This window comes from Bombus pascuorum, chromosome 2, assembly GCF_905332965.1.
Source record: "Bombus pascuorum chromosome 2, iyBomPasc1.1, whole genome shotgun sequence".
NCBI lineage: Eukaryota > Metazoa > Arthropoda > Insecta > Hymenoptera > Apidae > Bombus > Bombus pascuorum.
In genome coordinates, this window is record NC_083489.1 from 2,780,423 (window position 1) to 2,804,873 (window position 24,451).

Consider the following 24,451-nt stretch of genomic DNA (forward strand, 5'->3'; position numbering starts at 1 on the left):
AAAAGTAGAGTTTTATTTATTATAAATATAATTATGCGTATTACTTCATTTGTATGTTATTATTTTATGATTGTTTTGTTATACGATGCCTCGTGAGTCTGCTTTATTTTTCTATTTTTCATTGAATATTAGCTGCAATTCTTTTCCCTTTTTATCTTCCGGAGTGCAAAATGTAATTCGCCTAAACAAATATCGCAAATCAAGGAGTGCACAAAATTTCGCAAAATTCATTACGGAAACTTTGTCTATCGGAATTAAATGAAATAGAGTGAATATTATAATATTATGCTGTATTATTATATTATGTTGTATTATTATATCCAATTATGTTAGACATTAAGCTTAAACGATTAGCAAACCAAACAGAGTATGTTACATATTTATTTATGAATTGTATAACGCCTATTTAACGTTTTCCAAAACTTTTGCGTCTTTTAAATTCTCACGAAAACCGATAAGAAAGCTAACAATAAACTAATGATAAAAGAGGCTGACAAGAACTAATGATAAAAGACCAGCAAGATGAAATCTTCAAAACTAACAAAATTATAATCTTCAAGACTTTATTCCCTATATTTTATAGAGCACAACGTGATCGAACTGCCTCCAATGCGATTCGTTAAGGAATCTTCGAATTCCGGAAACCTCTTAATGGAAGCAGTGGTGATCGACGTGTCCCCAGATTATTTCGTCAGCGCGGAAGATGGCGACGACCTTCGTACAGAAGCCGACTTCGAGGACGTGTCCATCATGGACGACGTAACTCGTGTCTTTTCCTCCCCGGATCAAGACTCTCGCAGTTCTTTAAAACGATCTGCCAGGTATAGTTTGGAAGAAGACGACAAACCACCGACAAGACCTCCGAGAAAAAAATCGAGCTCCTCGTCCAAAAGTGAAAAGAGCGAGAAGAGCCACAAAATGGAATCAGAAAGCTTTCACAGCGCTCAAAAAGACGAACCGTTTTCACCAGTGTCTCCGATGTCACCGGTTTCCTCGTTGAAACAAGATGACAGCGACACTTTCGCTGATGCACTGTCTTCAGCGAGACTTTCCATCTCAGAGAATCAAGTTCAAAGATTATACGAAGACGGACGAGAAAGGAAACGCAGTCTGAGTGCAGAGAAAACAGCTGGCTCGAGCATAGACGATGGAATAGGCGGAGATTCTTCCTTCGATTCCGTCACTGGTGTTCCAAAGAAGAAAAAACACCGAAAGAAGAAGCATAAAAGGGAGAAAGGTAGCTCGGAAGAGTCGTCCATTGGCAGCGAAATCGATGGGAAACGAAGAAAAAGTGGGTCAGCAGGTGCCAATACCGAAATGCTTCAACGTATAGAGTCTATAAACAAGACCGAAGAACCTTACGTAGAAGACGTGGCTGACAAATCTAGCGAGAAGAAACAGACGACCAGTGAATCTGACAAGTCATTATCGAAAAGTAACAAGGAAAGATTGTTGGACAATATGAGGAGGCTCAAAGAACCTGTTTTTATTGTTAGAGACACTTTAGTGAGCATCGACAATCTGGAAACTAAATTGAACGCTGGTAGCGAAGAAGAGTGTAAGATGATCGTGACGAATAACGTTATCAAACCAATTCAAAACTTATGCGAAGAAGTGTCTTCTATAGAGTCAAAGGCATTGAAGAACGCGGGTGATAGATCTTTGAATCAAACCATTCGAATTTCTTTGTTGGAAGCTATCGGTGGTCCGACAGAGGAGCTTCTTCGTGGAATGGAATTAATAGAACGTCAGGAAAACGTGAAAAATCGTAAGATGGATTTAATTGCAATTTTGGAAAGCCTGACAGACCCAGTGGATGAAATTCTTATGGGAATCACGAAGCTCGAACATGAGCTAACTGGACGAGCAAAGGGCGAGAGACCGATTGCCTTGATCAGGATGATTTCTGCAGTTTCTAAGCTCGATGAAAATGTCAGGAATGTTTTAACTGTGGATAAGCGAGCTACGAGATTGGTAGCAAGCTTAGAGGATATTCTCAATACTTTAGATTTCTTTTTGAACGACGTTTCTGTGGATCCGACTAAAGGGACGATAGAAACTGTGGACACGGTAGTGGTTGAGTCTCTTTCGAAGTCTATAGAAGACATGGCGCGAGCTCTCAGTCGGTTTCCCACCATCGAAGCAAAAGCAGACGGTGCTTCTAAAATTGCAGAAGAACTTATTCTTCCAACGCGCGAATTGAAAGCAAAATTAGATACGTTGAAGTCTGCCTTGGAGACTTACGAAACGAGGGGCATCTTATCCGAGCATCGAACGAAATTGATCGAGTCTCTTCAAGAATCCGCTGAACAAACAATCGTTGAGATTCAAAGAGTAAAAGATAAGAAGCCAATGGAAGATCAGAAAGGGGTAGTCGAAGAGCCTAAGCAAGATATTCTAAAGGAAGTGAGATTGAGTCTTCAGGAAACGTTGAAAACGTACGAAAACATTGCTGATACTCTCGATCCTCGGCTCTGCTCCATTTTCGACCGAATTGACGAGATGTACAGAAGACTGAGGACACCACAAAGACGAGAAATTGGCCTGGAATCTCTAACAAATCTAGACGGTCCATTGTATTCTCTTCAGTGCGCTCTAAGCTCAATTTCCACCGCAGAGAACTCCGAAACGATATCTAAACTCTTGGAACCCGCCATTTCTCAGTTGAAATCAACAATAACTAATTTGAACGAGAATTCTTTGCAATCTATATTGGAAATGGTTAATAATATCGAGCGAATTATTTGTAAAACGGACAACGAATTGGAAGAAAGTACATCTTCGAGATCGATGCAGGAACAGCCTCACAATTTGACAGATAGAGTCCTGGATCCTTTGATAGATGTTCAAGCAGCTTTAAGCAGTACTTTACAGAATATAGAAGACGTGGAACCTGTTACAAATGGAGCAGCTAGTTCTCAAAAATTAGCTTCTTCTGAAATAGCTGTTTGTCTCGTAGAGCTCAGACAATATGTATCTGACGCAGTTCATACAGCGATGACCTTGAGAGAAGACGAAACGATAAATAGCCTGATAGATCTGAAGGAGCCATTGCTGGATCTTCAAACGGCTCTTGTTTCCAAAGGAAGAACTTTCCAGGAGCTTCCAGTGATTCGTAAAATGTCGATTCCAGTAGAAAAGCTGAAGATCGTTGTATCGAAAGCATTAAAACACTTCACATCACAAGAAGATATCAATTCGATAAAAGATCTTCGGAAAATGATAGAAGAGATTGAAACTCAATTACCAAAGACAATATCTCAGTTAGTGGAAGCTGAAGAAGCGACAAAACATATTTTGGACAGTTTGAACGTCGATCAGAATCTCAGTAATGTCCACTTTGCTTTGTCTTCGGCGCTAGAAAGACAAGAAAAGAGTTACCCTAATTATACCTCGTGTCTAACGATATCCGTAGAAGATCTAAGGCAGAATATTGGATCTTCAGCGGTAGCGATTGCTAATTTAAAGAATCCAGTAGACGAACAGATTGTAGAACAGGTTTCTTTACTAAAAGAATGTCTGTTGAGTTTGCAGAGATCTTTATTGACCCAAGAACATGAACCCGAAGAGGAGCAAATTTTAAAAGATCTAATAAGGCCAATCGAGAAATTGAAGAGACTGGTTCAAACTATGGTAAACACGGATGCAAGAACAGACGTAATTCTTCCAGTTTTGGAATTACTCGAAGAAATAGAGAAAGACACGCCATTAATTGCAAGGGAGGCATCAAAAAAGAAAGCTAAAAGAGAAGCAGAAAAATTAATTCCGAAAAAGGAAGAACCAAAGAAACAGAAAGTTCAGTCGTTTGGTTTAGCAGATAGGATCTCTCGATCCTTATATCCTATGAAACATTGGTTATCAAATACATCTGAAGAAAGCACGAAGGATGAAGAAGAATCTGCTTTAAGTTCGACCGTCGACGAATTGAAGAAAGACGTAAACAGAATTGCTATTGAAACATCGTATTCTGAACCTCCAAGTGACGAAAATTTGATAGAGGCTTTGGTAGATCTTCGTGAACCTTTAACAAGGTTACGAAATGCTATATCGATGTACCACGAACCAACAGATTTGACAACTTTGGAGGAATTGGGCAGACCAATGAAGTATCTCCTGCAGACTATCATGGACATTCTTAAAGACCACGCTGGAGAAGAAACACTTCGACCTATAGTGGATATCGTGGAAGAAATTGAAAATCAGATACCTATTTCTATCAAAGAGGCTCTTTACAGGAAAGAATTGAAAGAAATGGTACAATCAATGACTCAAGAGAAGATGGTGGAAGCAACCACGTCTCAAGAAACCATTCAAGAAGAGTCCATTCCTCAGGAGACTATTCTTCCAGAAAGAGAAGAAATTACAGCACACGCCTCTGAAGAAACTATTCCTGAAACAACTCTAATGGAAAGCACAACGAAATTGCTTGAAACACAGTTTACTGAATCGATAGTTGAACAGACTGCAGTCGAAGAAAGTTCTCAAAGAACAGAACAGTTAATTACAACGATAGAAGAATTACCAAAGGAAAAGAAAGATACGAAGAAAGCGAAGAAAGAAGAAGAAGCAAAGAGTTTGGTTGTTTCTTTGTCTAAAACGCTGGAGAGTGTTCAGATAGATATAACAGGGATTTTGGAAGATTTCGAAGAACCTACAGCTGGAACTACCATTGTTCCAGTTTCTATATTAGCCAATTCTTTGGAAGAACTTATGAAGACGATTTCTGAGATGAGACTGACAACTGGAACATCGGTTCATTCCTACGAAGAAATAGTTAGTCAGACTGTATCTGTGCTAAAGAACCTTCTCCAACCTTTGAACAATCTTCAGAAAGTTCTCCAGCAGTCACATCAGCATGGTGCCCAAGAACTATTAATCTTGAATCATTTAATTCATCCTTTGAACGTGATCGAATCTGAAGTGATCAATAGTGCAATTGAGAAGCTTGATCAAAATTCTGATCTGAAGAAAAATTGTGAACCTATTTTGAATCTTCTTAGAGATATCAAAGATACGGTACCAATCGTTGTGAAAGATATTCATTCTAGGCAAGAGCTTCTTGGATCTCTTCGTGAGATTTCAAAACCTTTAGAAAATATCGAGGAAAAAATGAAAATTCTTGAAGCTCAAGCTGATGTTACTCTGGAGACAGATGTAGCCAGAATTCTAGTCAAGCCTTTGGATTATTTATTAAACACAGTAAACGTGACTTCGCAAGAGCTTGAGCTCTTAGATCAGCGAAGAGAAATAATTATTGAATTTCGAACTCTTGTTGAACCTTTAGTGGAATTTTTGAGCAGTCTTTCGGTCGTTCAAAGTAGCAGAAAAAGTTTAGTTCCAGAATCAGCTTTGTTAGACGAAAGGCGAAGCGTTATTTCAAAGGCAGTCGAAGGTTTACAAAGACAAACTTCAACTATTTTAGAAAGAATTTCTAATTTAGAGGGAGCCACACTTTTTGAAGGTGCATTGAGTTCATTGAAGAATGCTACAATCTCTGTTCAACAACAAATTGGTGGGACTGATTATTCAAGAAGATCTAGCAACGAATTTACTCTTCAATATAATCTGTCGAGTTCGTTTAATCATTTGAAGAATACAATTGCAGTTTTGGATAAGAATGTGGATAAATCTGTTCACCAAGTGATTTCGAAGTCGTTGGAAGCTTTAGAGAAGCAAATAACGTTATCAGAAACACATTTCATGCAAACGTTCACTGAGCAAGCGGTAGATGAAGAAGCTATCGTTGAAGGATTTTTGTATCCGACTAATCAACTTCGATCAGCTTTGAATGTATTAAAGGAAAAAATTAATCAAAAATCGATATCTTCTGTTTCCGTCCAGACTGTGACTCTTCTTCAGGCTCTGGCTAATTCTACGACGGAGTTGGCTTCCTCTTTGTCTCTTCATCGGGCCAGGTTAATAAGAGAACGAGCTTCTGAAGGTTCTTCGCTTGTCGAAACCTTGTCTGCTATGGTGGATGTTTTGGAGAGTGTAAACGATTCTATAAGAGAAATAGAAATGGTGGCGAATGTAGAGAAAATTATGACAGAAGAGAAAGAAGAGAATATTTCGCCTGATGTCCCTATTACTATTACACAGATTGAAACTATTGTGGATGAGATTATTGAAGTTTCAAGGGAAGAAGTGGAAAGTGTGTTAACTATTGAAAAAATATTACCTGAAGAAGAACGATTGAAGATAGAGGAAATAAAATCTGAAGAGAAAATTCAAGAGCTTCGAGAACAGAAAACAGGAAAAGTTAAAGGTGCGGAACCAATGAAGGAAGAAAAGGTCGATACTTTCGAAACAATGAAAGAGGAATCAACAAAAGCGCGGGAAACAACTGAAGAGGAAAAAATCAAAGTCCAAGTAATGGGAAAAGAAAAAGTTGAAACCTTTGAAGGTGTGACAGAAGGAAAAGTTGAACTTCTTGAGGGGACAACTGAGGAGGAAGCTAAAGCTCTTGAGGTAACTGAAGAAGGAAAAATCGAAGCTCTTCAAGTAATGGGAAAAGAAAAAGTTGAAACCCTCGAAGGAGTGACAGAAGGAAAAGTTGAACTTCTTGAGGGGACAACTGGGGAGAAAGCTAAAGCTCTTGAGGTAACTGAAGAAGGAAAAATCGAAACTCTTCAAGTAATGGGAAAAGAAAAAGTTGAAACCCTCGAAGGAGTGACAGAAGGAAAAGTTGAACTTCTTGAGGGAACAACAGAAGAGAAAGCTAAAGCTCTTGAAATAACTGAAGAAGGAAAAATCGAAGCTCTTCAAGTAATGGGAAAAGAAAAAGTTGAAACCCTCGAAGGAGTGACAGAAGGAAAAGTTGAACTTCTTGAGGGGACAACTGAGGAGAAAGCTAAAGCTCTTGAGGTAACTGAAGAAGGAAAAATCGAAACTCTTCAAGTAATGGGAAAAGAAAAAGTTGAAACCCTCGAAGGAGTGACAGAAGGAAAAGTTGAACTTCTTGAGGGGACAACTGAGGAGAAAGCTAGAGCTCTTGAGGTAACTGAAGAAGGAAAAATCGAAGCTCTTCAAGTAATGGGAAAAGAAAAAGTTGAAACCCTCGAAGGAGTGACAGAAGGAAAAGTTGAACTTCTTGAGGGGACAACTGAGGAGAAAGCTAAAGCTCTTGAGGTAACTGAAGAAGGAAAAATCGAAACTCTTCAAGTAATGGGAAAAGAAAAAGTTGAAACCCTCGAAGGAGTGACAGAAGGAAAAGTTGAACTTCTTGAGGGAACAACAGAAGAGAAAGCTAAAGCTCTTGAAGTAACTGAAGAAGGAAAAATCGAAGCTCTTCAAGTAATGGGAAAAGAAAAAGTTGAAACCCTCGAAGGAGTGACAGAAGGAAAAGTTGAACTTCTTGAGGGGACAACTGAGGAGAAAGCTAGAGCTCTTGAGGTAACTGAAGAAGGAAAAATCGAAGCTCTTCAAGTAATGGGAAAAGAAAAAGTTGAAACCCTCGAAGGAGTGACAGAAGGAAAAGTTGAACTTCTTGAGGGGACAACTGAGGAGAAAGCTAAAGCTCTTGAGGTAACTGAAGAAGGAAAAATCGAAACTCTTCAAGTAATGGGAAAAGAAAAAGTTGAAACCCTCGAAGGAGTGACAGAAGGAAAAGTTGAACTTCTTGAGGGAACAACAGAAGAGAAAGCTAAAGCTCTTGAAGTAACTGAAGAAGGAAAAATCGAAGCTCTTCAAGTAATGGGAAAAGAAAAAGTTGAAACCCTCGAAGGAGTGACAGAAGGAAAAGTTGAACTTCTTGAGGGGACAACTGAGGAGAAAGCTAAAGCTCTGGAAGTAACTGAAGAGGAGAAGATCAAAGTTCTCCAAGTAATGGGAAAAGAGAAAGTTGAAACCCTCGAAGGAGTGACAGAAGGAAAAGTTGAACTTCTTGAGGGAACAACAGAAGAGAAAGCTAAAGCTCTTGAAGTAACTGAAGAAGGAAAAATCGAAGCTCTTCAAGTAATGGGAAAAGAAAAAGTTGAAACCCTCGAAGGAGTGACAGAAGGAAAAGTTGAACTTCTTGAGGGGACAACTGAGGAGAAAGCTAAAGCTCTTGAGGTAACTGAAGAAGGAAAAATCGAAACTCTTCAAGTAATGGGAAAAGAAAAAGTTGAAACCCTCGAAGGAGTGACAGAAGGAAAAGTTGAACTTCTTGAGGGGACAACTGAGGAGAAAGCTAAAGCTCTGGAAGTAACTGAAGAGGAGAAGATCAAAGTTCTCCAAGTAATGGGAAAAGAGAAAGTTGAAACCTTCGAAGGAGTGACAGAAGGAAAAGTTGAACTTCTTGGGGGAACAACAGAAGAGAAAGCTAAAGCTCTTGAAGTAACTGAAGAAGGAAAAATCGAAGCTCTTCAAGTAATGGGAAAAGAAAAAGTTGAAACCCTCGAAGGAGTGACAGAAGGAAAAGTTGAACTTCTTGAGGGGACAACTGAGGAGAAAGCTAAAGCTCTGGAAGTAACTGAAGAGGAAAAGATCAAAGTTCTCCAAGTAATGGGAAAAGAAAAAGTTGAAACATTTGAAGGTGTGGCAGAAGAAAATTTCGAACTTCTTGAGGGGACAACTCAGGAGAAAGCTAAAGCTCTTGAGGTAACTGAAGAAGGAAAAACTAAAGCTCTGCAAGTAATGGGAAAAGAAAAAGTTGAAACTCTGGAAGGAGTGACAGAAGGAAAAGTCGAACTTCTTGAGGCGGCAACAGAAGAGAAAGCTAAAGCTCTGGAAGTAACTGAAGAGGAGAAGATCAAAGTTCTCCAAGTAATGGGAAAAGAGAAAGTTGAAACCCTCAAAGGAGTGACAGAAGGAACAGTTGAACTTCTTGAGGAGACAACAGAAGAAAAAGCTAAAGCTCTTGAGGTAACTGAAGAGGGAAAAATTAAAGCTCTGCAAGTAATGGGAAAAGAAAAAGTTGAAACTCTGGAAGGAATGACAGAAGGAAAAGTTGAACTTCTTGAGGAGACAACTGAGCAGAAAGCTAAAGCTCTTGAGGTAACTGAAGAAGGAAAAATCGAAGCTCTCCAAGTAATGGGAAAAGAAAAAGTTGAAACTTTTGAAGGGGTAATAGAAGAAAAAGTCGAACTTCTTGAGGGGACAACAGAAGAGAAAGCGCAAGCTCTTGAAGTAACTGAAGCGGAGAAGATCAAAATTCTACAAGTAATGGGAAAAGAAAAAGTTGAAACCTTTGAAGGGGTGACAGAGGAAAAAGTCGAACTTCTTGAGACGACAACAGAAGAGAAAGCTAAAGCTCTTGAAGTAACAGAAGAAGGAAAAGTCGACACTCTTCAAATAATGGGAACGGAAACACTTGAATCTCCTCATTTGCTAGAAGAAGAAGCTGAAGTTCTGAAAGAAATGAAAGAAGAAGCAGTTATGGCTCTTGAAGCAGCAGCTGTGTCTCCTGAATTAGTAGAAGGGAGAAAAGTTGAAAGTATGGAAGTAATGAAAGTCGGAAGAGTCGAATCGGTTGAAGGAATGGAAGAAGAAAAAGCTGGAGATCTTGAGACAACGAAAGGAGGAGAATCAGTAGCAACATACAAATCAACAGAAGAATTGTCGAAAGCAGAGGGAAGGGTTGATGTGTTATCCGAAGAGACAAAAGAAGATGCTGACCAAGTATTATTTGATATAACAGAGAAACTCTCGATAAAAGAAGAAAAAGTTGAATCTTTGCCTCAGATGACGGAGGACATGCCAAAGGATGTGGTAAAGGTAGAAGCTCCGCTTGACGAAACCGAAAAGTTGGTAGAAGAAGAAAAAGCAGAAATTTTAGCAGCTGAAGTAGCACTGCCGGTTAAAACTGTGGACGAAAAAACAACATCGTCTGAAAAAGTGGCTGTAACAGAAATATTAAAGGGAGCATCTGGTGTTGAAGAATCTGTGGAAGAAATACACGCACAAACGATAGAACCAGAACAAAAAAAAACAAGGACTGAAACAGCAGTCGAAAGAATGGAGGAAGGAAAAATTAAAAAAGAAGAAGTGGTAAGTCAAGAAATAAAAATAGAAGAATCTGAAAAATCAGAAGAATTAAAACAAGAGCATGATGCTGAAGAGCAAGTGTTTGAAAAAGTAGAGGATACGCTAAAAACAGAAAGAGTCGTAGAAGAATCACCAGAGAAAACAAAAGAATCAAACGAGGCAGAAAGACAAAGAGAGATAATGGAAGCTTTAAAACAAATAGAAGACTTAGCAAAAGCAGAAGAAAAGGCAGAGGAGGAAAGAAAACAGGCAAAAATCAATCTGATACAAAAGACAGGCTCGCTGATCAATGCTCTGCAACAACCTTTCAAAGAACTAACCAGTCTCGTGTCTGTAGCTCTAGACGAACCTCTTTCCTCAAGATCGGAAGAAGAGAAACGAAGAATTCGAGAATTAACAGCCCTCATACAAATCCTTTACGACTTAAAAGCAACTGGCGTATCGATTCAAAACACATTATCTTCCTCTTCAATCTCAGAACTTAAAACGCAATTTGTCGGTCTGTTGGAATCTTTAATAAACGTAGATCAAGCCACAGAAAAGATTCTTCGTTTGACTCAAAAAGAGTTAACACCAGCACTGAAAGAAAACGTAATGGTATCCTTGCAAATACTTTCAGAACCTCTAAAATCTCTTCAACGTGAACTCTCTTCTATCCAAGGAGCAACTTCTCAGCTTCCTACAGATTGTATTCCACTACGTGGAAACGCACAAAATGTAAACGAAGCGATTTCTGAACTCGTAAAGGTCATTCAACAGACTGCTGAAACGAAGAGTATGAAAGTGGTCGAAGAAATCAAAGTGATGGCGAAAACGAAAGAAGAAAATTTGGATATCGAGGAAACCACAGCGAAACCTCTTCAAGAACTGATAGAAGTCCTCATGGTCTCTCAAGAACAAGTGAAACCAGAGGATGCCTCGCCACTTGGTTCTGCTCCGCCTTCGATAGAATCAGCTGAGTTAATCAAACAGCAAAAATTAGAGACAGATATCGCGAAGAAGATAGTCAGCCCAATACAAAATCTTCGTGAAGCTATTGCTAAGATCGAGGAAGAGAAATTGGAAGAAACTGAACCATTGGATTTGCCTACGAAGACAGCTGCAATTATCTTGAGTACTATTATTTATCCTTTGGAAAAATTGAAACAATCTTTGGATATCTCTTCTCAGCAACAAACTGTAGAACATGAAGAAACTACGGAACAAACACAATCAAACGTTCCATCTTTGCAATCGTTACCAGTAGCCAATATTCTAGAAGAACTGGAGAGATCCATCGCCACAATTCAAGAAGAAATGATCCTCGAAGCGACTGAAGAAATGAACAAATCAGAGGATAAGGCGTTAATTGCGAAAGAAATAGACAAATCGCTAGAAGATCTTAAATTTTCAATCGGTGCGGTACAAAAAATAGTAACTTCTGGAACTGAAAGTGCAGGAACATTTTCCAATATAGAAGAGATACCAGCAGTCAAAACATTCATTGAATCGGTGAATGAATTAGGAGAAAAATGTACAGCGATTGTCAGTTCTCCTCCAATAAAGATAGAATCTCCAGAAAAAATTCAAAAAGAAGAATTGGAGCAAGTTTTAGAAATGATGAGTCAGCCTATTCAACTCTTGCGTGAAACAGCTTCTGAGATTGAAGAACAGAAGACTGATGAGGTACGAGCTTTAGATGAAACAAGCAAAAATGTAGTAGAAGCTTTGAAACCTCTGGTGCATCCTTTAGAAGAATTGGAACAATTATTATGCACAGCAATTCAACAAATTCGTCCATCGAAAGATGAAACGACTGAAGAAATAAAGAGTACTACTTTACCTACGGAGCAATTGAAGGTTAGTCCTGTATTGGAAGAACTGCAGAAATCAATTGTTATGATAGAAGAACAGTTAGCTCTACAACCGAAAAAACTTGATGTGTCCACTACAAAAGTGGAAGCTTCTGTTGCTGAATTGATAGAAAGTCCATTAAAAACTCTGAAATCTGCTGTGACAGCCATTCAAACTCTTGAGGCGGAAGAAACCAAAGAATTAACCAGTGAAGAGAAAACAACAGCCCTGAAAACACTTGCCAAGTGTGTGGAAAAGATAGCAAAAGTGTCTTCGGAGATTTCTAGTGAACAGAAAGTTGAAATTAGTATTTTGCAACAGCCACAAGTTGCTAAAATAGATATACAAGAGTTTGGACAGCAAGCTCTGGATAATATAGCAAGTCCAATTCAAATTTTACGTGAGACCATTTCCAAACTTGACGAACAACAGACGCAAGAGACTGAAACTTTAATTATGCCAGAAACGAAAGAAATCGCTGGTGTTTTACATACCTTGGTCGAACCTTTGGAACAATTAGAAAAGTCTTTGTCAGTGGCTGTTCAAGAGACGAGCATCGTTAAAAAAGAATCTACATCAAACTTGGAAGATGTCCAATCCTCTATGAAGTTGAATGTCGGGCCTGTTTTAGAGCAGTTAGAAAAGTCTATTGCTGTAATTCAAGAACAAGTTTCTTTGGAACCTACTAAAGAAGAATCGGAAGATAAATTGGTAGGTTCTGTCGCGAAGACTATAGAAGAACCCTTGGAACATTTGAAATCTTCGGCAGCAGCTATCAAGGAGATAATATTGGAGACTGAACAAACGAGTAATTTATCAGACGAGGACCAAACTTCAATCCTAAAATCGTTCGCAAAATCTGTGGAAGAAATCGGTGAAAAGTGTTTAGCAGTAATTTCCCAGCAACAGATTGGCATACAGCTAGTCCCCAAAAAAATAAAAGAGTCTCAAGTGGAGATACTAGACATGGCTGTCAGTCCTCTTCAACTATTTAGGGAAACTATTATGAAAATCGAAGAAGAAAAATTGCAACATGTGGAAGCTCTCGATTCTTCTAAAATGGCTGCATCAGAAAGTGCTTTGAAGATCCTGGTAGAACCACTACAAAGATTAGAAACTTCGCTATCTTCCACTGTTCAACAGGCAATCTCGGTGGAACTCAACAAAATTGAGGAAATTTCTCAAGCAGCTCCACCTTTGCAAAAATTGGATATTCAACCTATCGTGGAAGAACTTCAGAAATGCGTAGCATCGGTACAAGAACAAGTAAAATTGCAAACAGTGGCAGAGCACTCCATTGAGGAGACTACTATCATGCAAGCCACAGAAAAATCGCTGGAAGACTTGAATTCTTCTCTCGCGATCATTCAGAGTGTGGTATCCACTGAACCAGGCGTGGAAGAAACACTGTCGGAGACAGAGAAGGTGACAGCGCTGCAACACTTCGCCAAATCGGTGCAAGAACTAGAAGAATGCTTGGCTATGGTCAGTCAGCATCAAGTGGACGCGAAGGAGACAGTGATGGAGTCGATGGAAACTGAAAAACTGGAGGCACGAGTTCTCGAGACGATTATCGTGCCGATTCACACGCTGCGCGAGACTATTATGAAGATACAGGAAGAGAGCACTGAAGAAATTGGCACGTTGGAATTACAAAAAGAGAATGTGCAAACGTTGACTCCTTTGATGCATCCTCTACAACAGTTAGAAAGATCTTTGGTGAACGTGGTTCAACAAGCAAGTGACCAGAAACTTGAATCCGTGGAACAAATTCAAAAAGAAACTCCACAGACTGTTGTCCTTCGACCAATTTTCCAAGAATTAAAAGAAAGCATTGTTAATATTCAAGAACAGTTAGCTACGAGCCTCGAAGAATCTTCAAAATTGGAGACTGTGAAGGATATAAATGAAGCACTTCAAGAACTAGAAACAGCTACTGTTGCTGTTCAACAAGTAATCACGCTTTCTTCGGAAGGAACTGAAGAAATAAAGACTCAGAAGAAATCTGCCTTGGAAGCTTTTGCTAAATCGATAGAGCAGTTAGAAGAAAGATGTTCGGCAGTGATAAGTCAGAAGAAAGTAGAAAAGAAGTTGGAAGAAGCTGAGAAGCAACAGGCAAAGATGGTGGATGTTGAAATTCTTCAGAAGATAAGTAATACGGTTCATGTTCTACGCGAGTCGCTTTCTCACATTGAAGAAGAGAAAATGCAGCAGGTAGAAGAATTGAAAATACCTAAAGAGGAAACTAATGTGAAATTAAACGTTCTTATAGAACCATTGAATATATTGGAAGAAGCTTTACAGACTGCATTGCTAGAAGGTAAAGTGCTAGAAGAAGAGACTACAGAAGAGTTGAAGAAGAGTGAAATTCCTGTTGATAAATTGAATTTGCAACCTGTATTGGAAGAATTACAGAAATCTATAATTACTATTCAACAGCAAACGAGTGAAACCGCGTCAATTTCAGGAGAAGTTAGTGAAGTTAGCATGATGCTAGCAGCAGAGAAGTCTTTAGAACAGATGAAATTGTCTGTGGCAGCTGTTCAGGAAATAACAATTGCTCAGCAAGATCAAACAAAAGAATTGAGGACAGGTGAAGAAAAGTCTCGATTGGAAGCTTTTGCACGATCGATAGAAGAAACTGGAGAAAAACTGTTAGCTGCAGTCAAACAATACGAAGTGAAGAAATCTGAAGAACTTCCAGCGAAGAACAAAGTGGTCGAAGATTTTGTAAAAACTGTCATTGAACCTATTAACGAACTACAAACTACAATTTTGAATATAGACAAAGAAAGTGAATTATTGGGGAAGAAGAAAGAACAAGAAGTTGTACTCTTCTTGAGCATGGTGCAACCATTGCAGAAACTCGAAGAATCGTTCTTATTAGCCATGCAGCAAGAAGCAGTAACAAAATACGAAACTGTCAAAGAAATTTCTCAAGCAATTCCAGCTTTACAAGAATTACCAGTTAAATTGACATTAGAAGAACTTAACAAAAACGTGGCAGAAATTCAGAAGCAATTGGTTTTTGCCAAGGAAACTTTAAGTTTAACAGGAGACGCAGAAGACATTGCTGTAATAAAAAATCTAGAAAGATCATTAAGTGATTTAAGAACGTCCGTAGCTGTGGTGCAACAGCTGAAAACGATAGAAAAACCTGGCGAACAAATTCTAGACGTTGAAAACGCGTCTACGTTGCAAGCATTTGGAAAAGCTGTGGAAGAGTTCAGAAAACAATGTTCTGTGGCTATCTCAAAACCAAAAGTGATTGCTACAATTATAGGAACGATTCAATTAGAGACACCACAGAAACTTGAAGCTCAAGTTTCAGAAACAGTTACTGTTCCTGCCAAGTTATTACAAGAATCCATTTCGACTATAGCAGAGATTAAGCTTCAAGAAGCTGAAATATTGGAAACATCGGATACGAAGAAACCTATGACGATATTAACCGAACTTATCCCACCGTTGCAACGATTAGAACAATGTTTCGTTGCTGCGATTCAAGGAGAACATGTGATAGAGCACGATACGAAGAGTTTAGAAACTGATAAAGTATCATTTGAAAAGACGACTTTAAAACCAATACTCGAAGAGTTCCAGAAATCAATCGCAGTGATTGAGGAGCATATGATGGTAGAAGAGGGCATGCAAAGTATGTCAGAGGCTGAAAATGCTTCTCAATTGAAAACGATGGCACAGACGTTGACAGACTTAAAAACTTCTGTGGCTGCTATTCAACAAGCCGTTGAAGTTGCTCCAGAATTTTCAAAAGAACTCCCTAAAACTGAAAGTGTCGCAGCGTTTGAAACATTTGCGAAGACTCTTCACGATCTGGTAGAACGTGCAGCTACTATCGATCAACAACAGATAATTATCGAACCAGCAGCAGATACTATCTCAGAAGAAGCCTCATCTTTGAAGACTTGGGCGGATGTTGTTGAAGAAGCAAATGTTCAAGTTACAGAACCAATAATTGTGGATCAAGGTACCGTGGAATCGCCTTCAGAAATGGCTCTTTCAATTTCTGAAGAAGATACACAAACTTTGAAGAGTTTGGCTAAGCCGCTCAGTGAATTGAAAGAGTGTTTGGCGATAATTGTCGAAGAAAGAAAATCAATGGACGCGAATGAGATTGCTCTGACATTATCCGAAAAAGAGGACATTTCTTTATTGAAGGCTATGGCACAGCCTTTGTTAGAACTGAAGAACGTAGCTGTGTCTGTTATTAACGAGCAAACAGCCATTGAATCTACGAAAGAGAAATCTTTTGATAGTGGGGAAAAGCCAGAAATCACACTAAATCCATTAATTGAACCTTTAGAAGAACTTTGCAATTCGATTGCATTAATCGAAGATCGTATGTTGGTTGAATCTGTGGAAGATCGACCAGTCGATGAGGTGTCTTTGTTATCTGCTTTAGCCGAGCCCTTGATAACTCTGCACCGAAGCATTTCTGTACTTGAAGAACGAGTAATGTCTCCTGAAGTGGAACCAATGCCAGAAGAATCGAGTCATTGGATCACAGAATGTTTGGCGGTTCCTTTGCAAGAAATAGAAAAATCTATTGCTGAGATTCGAGAGTGCGTTGTGATGGAACCTGAGCCTGGACTTGCTGAAGAGATGTCGAGGATCGATACACCAGATTGGTCTGTCGTTGAGAAATTGGTGCAACCGGTGGAAGTTATAAAATCGACAATCATTGAAATGGAAGAAAATATTATTAAAACTATGAAAGCTGAGAAGGAAAGTGAATACGAGGTAGTGAAGATATTGGTACAACCATTAGCTGACGTGCAAGAAAGCTTCTTAGTGCTGAAAAATAAGACAGATATGAGTATAGAAGAAGAAGAAGCTAGTATCGATGCTATTGTGGATTCATTAGCTAATCTTGAGAAGAGTATATCGTTTATCGAAGAACAAGCTGCTGAAAAATTACAATTAGCCTCAAATATAACAGAAACTATAATTGGATACTTGGCTGAACCTCTGTTGCAACTGAAAGAGAAGATTATGACAGTGGAAGAATCTTCGACTGTATATCTTGAAAACTTGGAGAAACCATTGAAAGGATTACAAGCTGCTTTGGAAGCTGTCCTGTCTGATCAACGCGAGGAAGTGCGAAAGCATAAGAAAGAGAGTGCTATTTCTATGGAAGAAGCTACGAGAATATCGACGAAATTGATTCACTCTATCAAAGAAGTAAACGATTCTATTGAGTCGATTGATAATAAGATAGAAAGTTATAAAGGTTTGCTAGGTCTAGAGATTCAGATTGAGAAGGAAGCTTTGAATATGTTGGCTAAGCCACTTGAACAACTTAAGCAGGGAATTCAAAGTGTTTTAGATAAACAAGAGATTGGAGAAGGGCCGATGGAATCATTGAAAATGCTTCGCAAGGCAATTGCGATTGTTAGAGAGCAATCTGCTGATAAACCTATAGCTGAACCATCGCATTTGGAGATTACAGAAATTTCTGGGGTGTTAAAAACCTTGAACGTAAGTTTGTATGAGCTGGAAGATTCTACCAAGAAGGCTGAAGCACTGTGGAAGGATAGTTTAAGCGGAGAAGGGCTTGTGGAGCTCGAAACGCCTATTTTGAATTTGATGAATGATATAAACTTGCTTCGAGATAAATTATTGAATGTACAGGTAGTGTGGGAGAAGGATAAAGAGAAAAAGAAAAGTAAGAAGGAAGAGAAAGAAGAAGTCGAAGAAGAAATGAAAATAGTGGACAAGGACGAGGATGAACTTAAGAAGGAAGAGGAAGTTGACAAACAGAAACATAAGGAGGAAGAAAGGAAGCAGGAAGAAGAACAACAGTTGAGAGAAGAGGAGGAAAAGAAGAAAAAGGAAGAAACTGAGAAACTGAAGCAGGAGGAAGAGGAACGTAAGAAAAAGGAAGAAACTGAAAAACTGAAGCTGGAGGAAGAGGAACGTAAGAAAAAGGAAGAAACTGAAAAACTGAAGCAGGAGGAAGAGGAACGTAAGAAAAAGGAAGAAACTGAAAAACTGAAGCAGGAGGAAGAGGAACGTAAGAAAAAGGAAGAAACTGAAAAACTGAAGCAGGAGGAAGAGGAACGTAAGAAAAAGGAAGAAGCTGAGATAATGAAACAAAAAGAGGAGGAACGCAAGCAGAAAGAAGCTGAGAAATTACAAGAAGAAGAACGTAAGAAACAAGAAGCAGAGAAATCAAAACTTGAAGAGGAACATAAAAGGCAGGAAGAAGCTGAAAAATTGAAACAAGAAGAAGAGCTAAAGAAGAAACAAGAAGAAGAAGAACGTAAAAGGAAAGAAGAGGAAGAAAGACTGAAGCAAGAAGAAGAATATAGAAAGAAGGAAGAACAGGAAAGATTAATACGCGAGGAAGAAGATCGCAGGAAAACAGAAGAGGAAGAAAAATTGAAACACGAAGAAGAAGGCCGAAAAAAGAAAGAGGAAGCTGAGAAACTAAAACAAGAAAATGAACGCAAAAAACAAGAGGAGGAAGAGAAAATAAAACGAGAAGAAGAAGACCACAAGAAACAAGAAGCTGAAAACCTACGACGCGAAGAAGAGGAACATAAAAAGCAAGAGATGGAAAAAATAAGACTTCAGGAAGAGGAAGAGCGTAAAAAGAAAGAAGAAGCTGAAAAATTAAAGCAGGAAGAGGAACGTAAAAAGAAAGAAGAAGCTGAAAAACTGAAGCAGGAGGAAGAGCGTAAAAAGAAAGAAGAGGCTGAAAAATTGAAGCAGGAAGAGGAACGTAAAAAGAATGAAGAGGCTGAGAAATTACAGCAAGAAGAGGAACGTAAAAAGAAAGAAGAGACTGAGAAATTAAAGCAGGAAGAAGAGCGTAAAAAGAAAGAAGAAGCTGAAAAACTGAAGCAGGAGGAAGAGCGTAAAAAGAAAGAAGAGGCTGAGAAATTAAAGCAAGAGGAAGAGCGTAAACAGAAAGAGGAGGCTGAGAAATTAAAGCAAGAGGAAGAGCGTAAAAAGAAAGAAGAGGCTGAGAAATTAAAGCAAGAAGAGGAACGTAAAAAGAAAGAAGAGGCTGAGAAATTAAAGCAAGAAGAGGAACGTAAAAAGAAAGAAGAGGCTGAGAAATTAAAGCAGGAAGAAGAGCGTAAAAAGAAAGAAGAGGCTGAAAAACTAAAACAAGAGGAAGAGCGTAAAAAGAAAAAAGAGGCTGAGAAACTAAAACAAGAGGAAGAGCGTAAAAAGAAGGAGGAGGCTGAAAAACTAAAGCAAGAGGAAGAGCGCAAAAAGAAGGAGGAGGCTGAAAAACTAAAGCAAGAGGAAGAGCGCAAAAAGAAAGAAGAGGCTGAAAAACTACAGCAAGAGGAAGAGCGTAAAAAGCAAGAGGAAGAGCGTAAAAAGAAAGAGGAGGCTGAGAAATTAAAACAAGAAGAGGAACGTAAAAAGAAAGAAGAGGCTGAGAAACTAAAACAAGAGGAAGAGCGTAAAAAGAAAGAGGAGGCTGAGAAATTAAAGCAAGAAGAGGAACGTAAGAAGAAAGAAGAGGCTGAGAAACTAAAACAAGAGGAAGAGCGTAAAAAGAAAGAGGAGGCTGAAAAACTAAAGCAAGAGGAAGAGCGCAAAGAGAAAGAAGAGGCTGAGAAACTAAAACAAGAGGAAGAGCGTAAAAAGAAAGAAGAGGCTGAGAAACTAAAACAAGAGGAAGAGCGTAAAAAGAAAGAGGAGGCTGAGAAATTAAAGCAAGAAGAGGAACGTAAAAAGAAAGAAGAGGCTGAGAAACTGAAACAAGAGGAAGAGCGTAAAAAGAAAGAGGAGGCTGAAAAACTAAAGCAAGAGGAAGAGCGCAAAAGGAAAGAAGAGGCTGAAAAACTAAAACTAGAGGAAGAGTGTAAAGAGAAAGAAAAGGCTGAGAAATTAAAACAAGAAGAGGAACGTAAAAAGAAAGAAGCACAAAAATTAAAGGAGGAAAAGAAGCGTAAAAAGAAGGAAGAAACTGAGAAACTAAAACAAGAAGAAGAACGTAAGAAACAAGAAGCTGAACAATTAAAACAGGATACAGATCGTAAGATAGAAGAGGCTGAGATATTAAAACAGGAGGAAGAACATAAGAAGAAAGAAGAAGTTGAAAAATTAAAGGAAGGGGAAGTGCATAAGAAAGAGGAAGGAGCAGAAAAATTAAAAGAGGACAAGAAACGTAAAAAGAAAGAAGAAACTAAAAAATTAAATCAGGAGGAGGAACGTAAGAAGAAGGAAGAAGCTGAAAAATTAAAACAAGAAGAAGAGCGTAAGAAACAAGAAGCTGAGAAATTAAAACAAGAGGAAGATCTTAAGAAGGAGAAGGAAGAAAAACGTAGAAAAGAAGAACAAGCTGAAAGGTTAAGACAGGAAAAAGAACAGCAGGAGAAAGAGGAGGCTGAGAGAAAGAAACAAGAGGAAGATGCACATAGAAAGAAAGTGGAAGAAGAACAAAAGATTGAATCGGAGGCATTGGAGCAAAAAGAAGAAAAGTTACGTAAAAGGATAGAAAAACGAAGATCACAACAGGCGGAAGATGAGCGCAAAGAACGGGAGGAAGCAGAAAAACGGAAGAAGGAGCAGGAGCAGAGAAAACGCGAAAGGGAAGAGCGTGCGAAGAAAGAGGAAGAGGAAAGGCTCAAACATGAAGAAGAGGAGCGCAAAAGGAAAGAAGAAAGGGCGAAATTGAAAAAGGAAGAAGAAGAACGTAGGAAAGCTGAAAAAGCAGAAAAATTAAAGAAAGAACTGGAACGAGAAGACCAGAGACGAGAAGAAATCAGGCGTCGAAGAGAAGAACAAGAGAAACAGATAAGACAAGAAGCCGAGAAAGTTAGGAAAGCTGAAGAAGAACGGTTAAGAAAAGAAGACGAAACGCGCGAACGTAGAAGAAGGGAACGTGAACAAAGAAGACAGGAAGAGGAAGCGAAATTACGCAAGGAAGAAGAAGAAAGACTTCAAAGAGAAGAAGAACGCAGGAGAAAGAGAAAAGAAGCTGAAAGACAATGGAACGAAGATAAAGAATCTATGAGGAGGAGGGAAACTGAACGTTTGGAAAGAAGAAGAGCTGAAGAGCGTCAGAATAGAGAAGAATCTGAACGTTCGAGGCGGGAAGACGAAGAAAGAAGATGCAGAAGGGAAACAGAAAGGCAATTAAGAAGAGAAGAAGCAGCGCGAGAAATGAAGGAAGAAGAAGAACGCGTAAGAAGACGACAGGAAGAAGAAGCATCCAGGCTTCGTAGACGAAGACAAGAACAACTAAGAGACGATACTTGGTCCAAAATAAGACAAAGCGAATCGGATCAATTATTTAGAAAAATGGCGGATGACGCGCTTCGAATTGGAAGAATGAAAGCTGGTTCTTCTGACGTGGAATTTTGGCGGGACAGACGAGACAAATCTTATCGACACGACTCTGGTTTTGATTCGGGGCTCTCTAGCACTTCTAGATCGTACAGCTGGAGAGATTCCCTGACATCTTTGACCAGGAAGAGAATCGATGATTTTCTTGATTATAAACTGAGGGATACTCCGATCGATAGATACTACTACGATACTGGGACGTACTACAGAAGAAGAAGAAAAAGGGACGATCAAATTACTCGAACAAGATCTATTAGTTTGTTGAAGTACGATGACTATTCGACGGGTGATAGCGATACGACTATTACAGCTGCTACTGTTAGCAAACCACCGAGATACACTAGTAGAACAAAGACTAGTTCACGAATTGATTTAGACGATCGTGGTTCGAATTTGTCTATATATTTGCCACCTATCAAGGACGAGGTAAGAATATAGTAAATGTTCTTATATCTTCAAAAGCCATCAAATTGAAATTCCAAAAGAAATAATATATTTTTCAAAGGACTATTTTTAAAAAATTACATATATAAAATGATTTCTTACACAGCTTACGCCGCGTGACAAGGGAAAGAAGCCATCGTTCTGCACACGATTGACGAATAGAACCGTAGGAGTTGGTATGAGAACGAGATTAACCTGCACCGTACTTGGACACCCGGAACCAAGAGTTTACTGGACAAAAGATGGCGAGAAGCTTGACATAACTACGAACAAATATAAAACTCGATTCGATAATGGTATGGCTTATTTTGAATTGCACGAAGCACTCCCTGAAGATTCCGGATTGTATACCTGTGTTGCCGAAAATATTCACGGAATCGCGACCACCGAATCCACATTAAAAGTTTATCCCGATTTCCAACCAGCATTGTCACCCCCCACTTTTACAAGATCCATCAAAGGTATGTATCTAAAAGTATTCTAACTACTAAATATTTGTGGAATAAACGTAAAATAAAGGAACGAGAAGATAAAGCATAGTGTTGGGCAAAAATATTGTGTTCTCTAATGTTGCAAGGTTATACGTTGTGTATAACACGATTAAAAATAATCGAATTACCCTTGTGTTAAAAAGAATTGCATGAATTTTTGGAATTTTGAACGTTGGAAACCCTAATTTTCTATGATACTTGTAAAATCTTTACACTTCGAACCACAAACTTTTTACTTTTAGTTGATTTCATTTTAAAAGGTTTGGAAATTTTATTAGTATTAAAATATTATATCGATATTCTTGTATTTAAAGATATAAATCTATTTTTAAACATATCTATTAATCTCTCTTAAGATTTTAAACCTTCACGATGATCGGGTAACACAATTGTGGTTTTTCGAGTTTCGATCGTGTTTTATTAGTATGACGGAACAAAGTACGACGCACTAATATGTAAAAACACGATTGAAGCCCAAAATACCACAAATATATAATAATATTTTATTTTCTAACATATTATTGATATTGCAATAAAATTATCATGACATAGACACTTATCGACCATCTGACAATGAGTTGATCCTGGAATGTCGAGTTCGTGGCCATCCAATACCGATCATCTCCTGGTTGAAAGACGGTTGCATTCTTCAAGGCGATCGATTCAGACAATGTTATTTAGACGACGGTATCTACCGGTTGGAAATTGCTGCACCCAATTCGACGGACAGCGGTCGATATACCTGCAGAGCAATGAACGATCTACGAACCGAAGAGATATCGCATGTCGTTCAATTCAACGGTAATTTTTGTAATTTTAGTTAACAAAATATCTCTTCCAAATATCACATTCGGATTAATTTGTATATTTTGAAGAACGAGAACGACGAATCGTGGGCAAACACGAAAAATCGTTCGACGACTACTTCAACATCGAAACTTACAAGAGACCGCGATTTTCTAGCTATTTGAGCGATTACAGCGTTCCCAAAGGCGGTACTATTGCTTTGCAAGTCGAAGTCAAAGGTATTAAACTTTTAATTAATGAATATTTACGTTATGACTTGTACATAGCTGTTCGCTGCAGAATTCAATTTCATCTCACTCGAATAATTCCATTCTTTGTAAATTTTTAATTTCACTAAAATAAATTTCGAGACGTGTTAATTTTCGATTTTCAAGAAACAAGTGACCTAATTCCATGAGTTCATTTACAGCAAGAAGATAGCATAAATAATGAAAAATGCCAAGCATTAATAAATTACTTGGAAAAATAATAGTAAATTTAAGGAAAATAGTATTTGTAACGATATCGCTTTTCTTTATTTCCTACAGATTGAAAGATCGGTTCGTAGATTTAATCAATGTGATTCCTAAACGATTGACATATACTGCAAAAGCGACGTAAAAATGCGATAAGTTCGAAATTAAAAGATTCTTTCTTCCTTTAAAACTGACACATGTCAAAAATAATTAGAGAAACGAATTGAACGAATAAATCTTAATATATTTGTTTATTTAATATAAAATTGAATAATTTCTAACAAAATACCTATGATTAACGATAAATACAGGTGTTCCGGCACCGGAGGTAAGATGGTTCCGAGGCGAAAGGCGAGAGCCGGTCTCGATCCCGAAAGCGAAGACGTTCATAGAATCTGGTGTTCACACGTTGGTTTTACCGGAAGTCACTGAATCAGAAAGGGGCACGTACATTTGCAGAGCTATTAACGCTTATGGCCACGTAGACAGTATCGCTACTGTAGATGTAATATCACCTAGCGCCATGGATGGTGAAAAGCCAGCCATGTTCGTTTCCAGACCCTCGGAAAAATCGATTACAGTTACTGCTGGAGAGGACGTCAGTGTTTCCTTTAGGTTCTGTGGAGTACCTAAACCTCGTGGTAAGATTCGCTATTTAACGCTAAAAATACCACAGCAGTCAAAATGATTGGTTCTACAATTTTATAAATATGTCAACTCTCGCTTAGGGATCATGGTTCCTGATGGATTAATGTAGTATCAGGAATACTACTAATAATTAATAATGGTTTATTTACGAATATATGGATTGATACAGATGTTAATTAAACAGGAAACGATGGTTGTTTAACGTGAATTATAATCACAATAACGTACTATACTTTAGACAACTCAATAATTAATTTGCAACTCTCGTCACAACGGATCCAACTCTCAGCTCTCTCTCTCTCTCTCTCTCTCTCTCTCACACACACACGCACACACACGCGGACCACACTCTCTCGACAACGCTAGTGTCGCGTAAATTTTAGCGATGAAGATTTGACTGAGTTCAGTAGATGACTACTCTGATGGTAAGACCGTTAAGTTGACTACTCGAAGATTAGATGAACAGTAGTAGAC

General features: G+C 38.5%; 1 protein-coding gene across 5 annotated transcripts in view; it reads left to right on the forward strand.

The window, feature by feature from the left end:
- Positions 1–24,451, forward strand: part of LOC132916360 (titin homolog) — a 78,842-nt gene that overhangs the window by 21,594 nt on the left and 32,797 nt on the right. For 4 of the 5 annotated variants that reach the window (XR_009660083.1, XM_060976277.1, XM_060976274.1 and 1 more), the window contains 5 exons: positions 584–21,558; positions 21,683–22,037; positions 22,620–22,868; positions 22,943–23,092; positions 23,641–23,970. Coding sequence is in view for 4 of the 5 variants with exons in the window: in XM_060976277.1 (XP_060832260.1) it covers positions 584–21,558; positions 21,683–22,037; positions 22,620–22,868; positions 22,943–23,092; positions 23,641–23,970 (22,059 nt within the window). In the remaining variant the exon portion in view is untranslated. The remainder of the gene's footprint in view (positions 1–583; positions 21,559–21,682; positions 22,038–22,619; positions 22,869–22,942; positions 23,093–23,640; positions 23,971–24,451) is intronic. The other variant, XM_060976276.1, reaches the window with a different exon arrangement.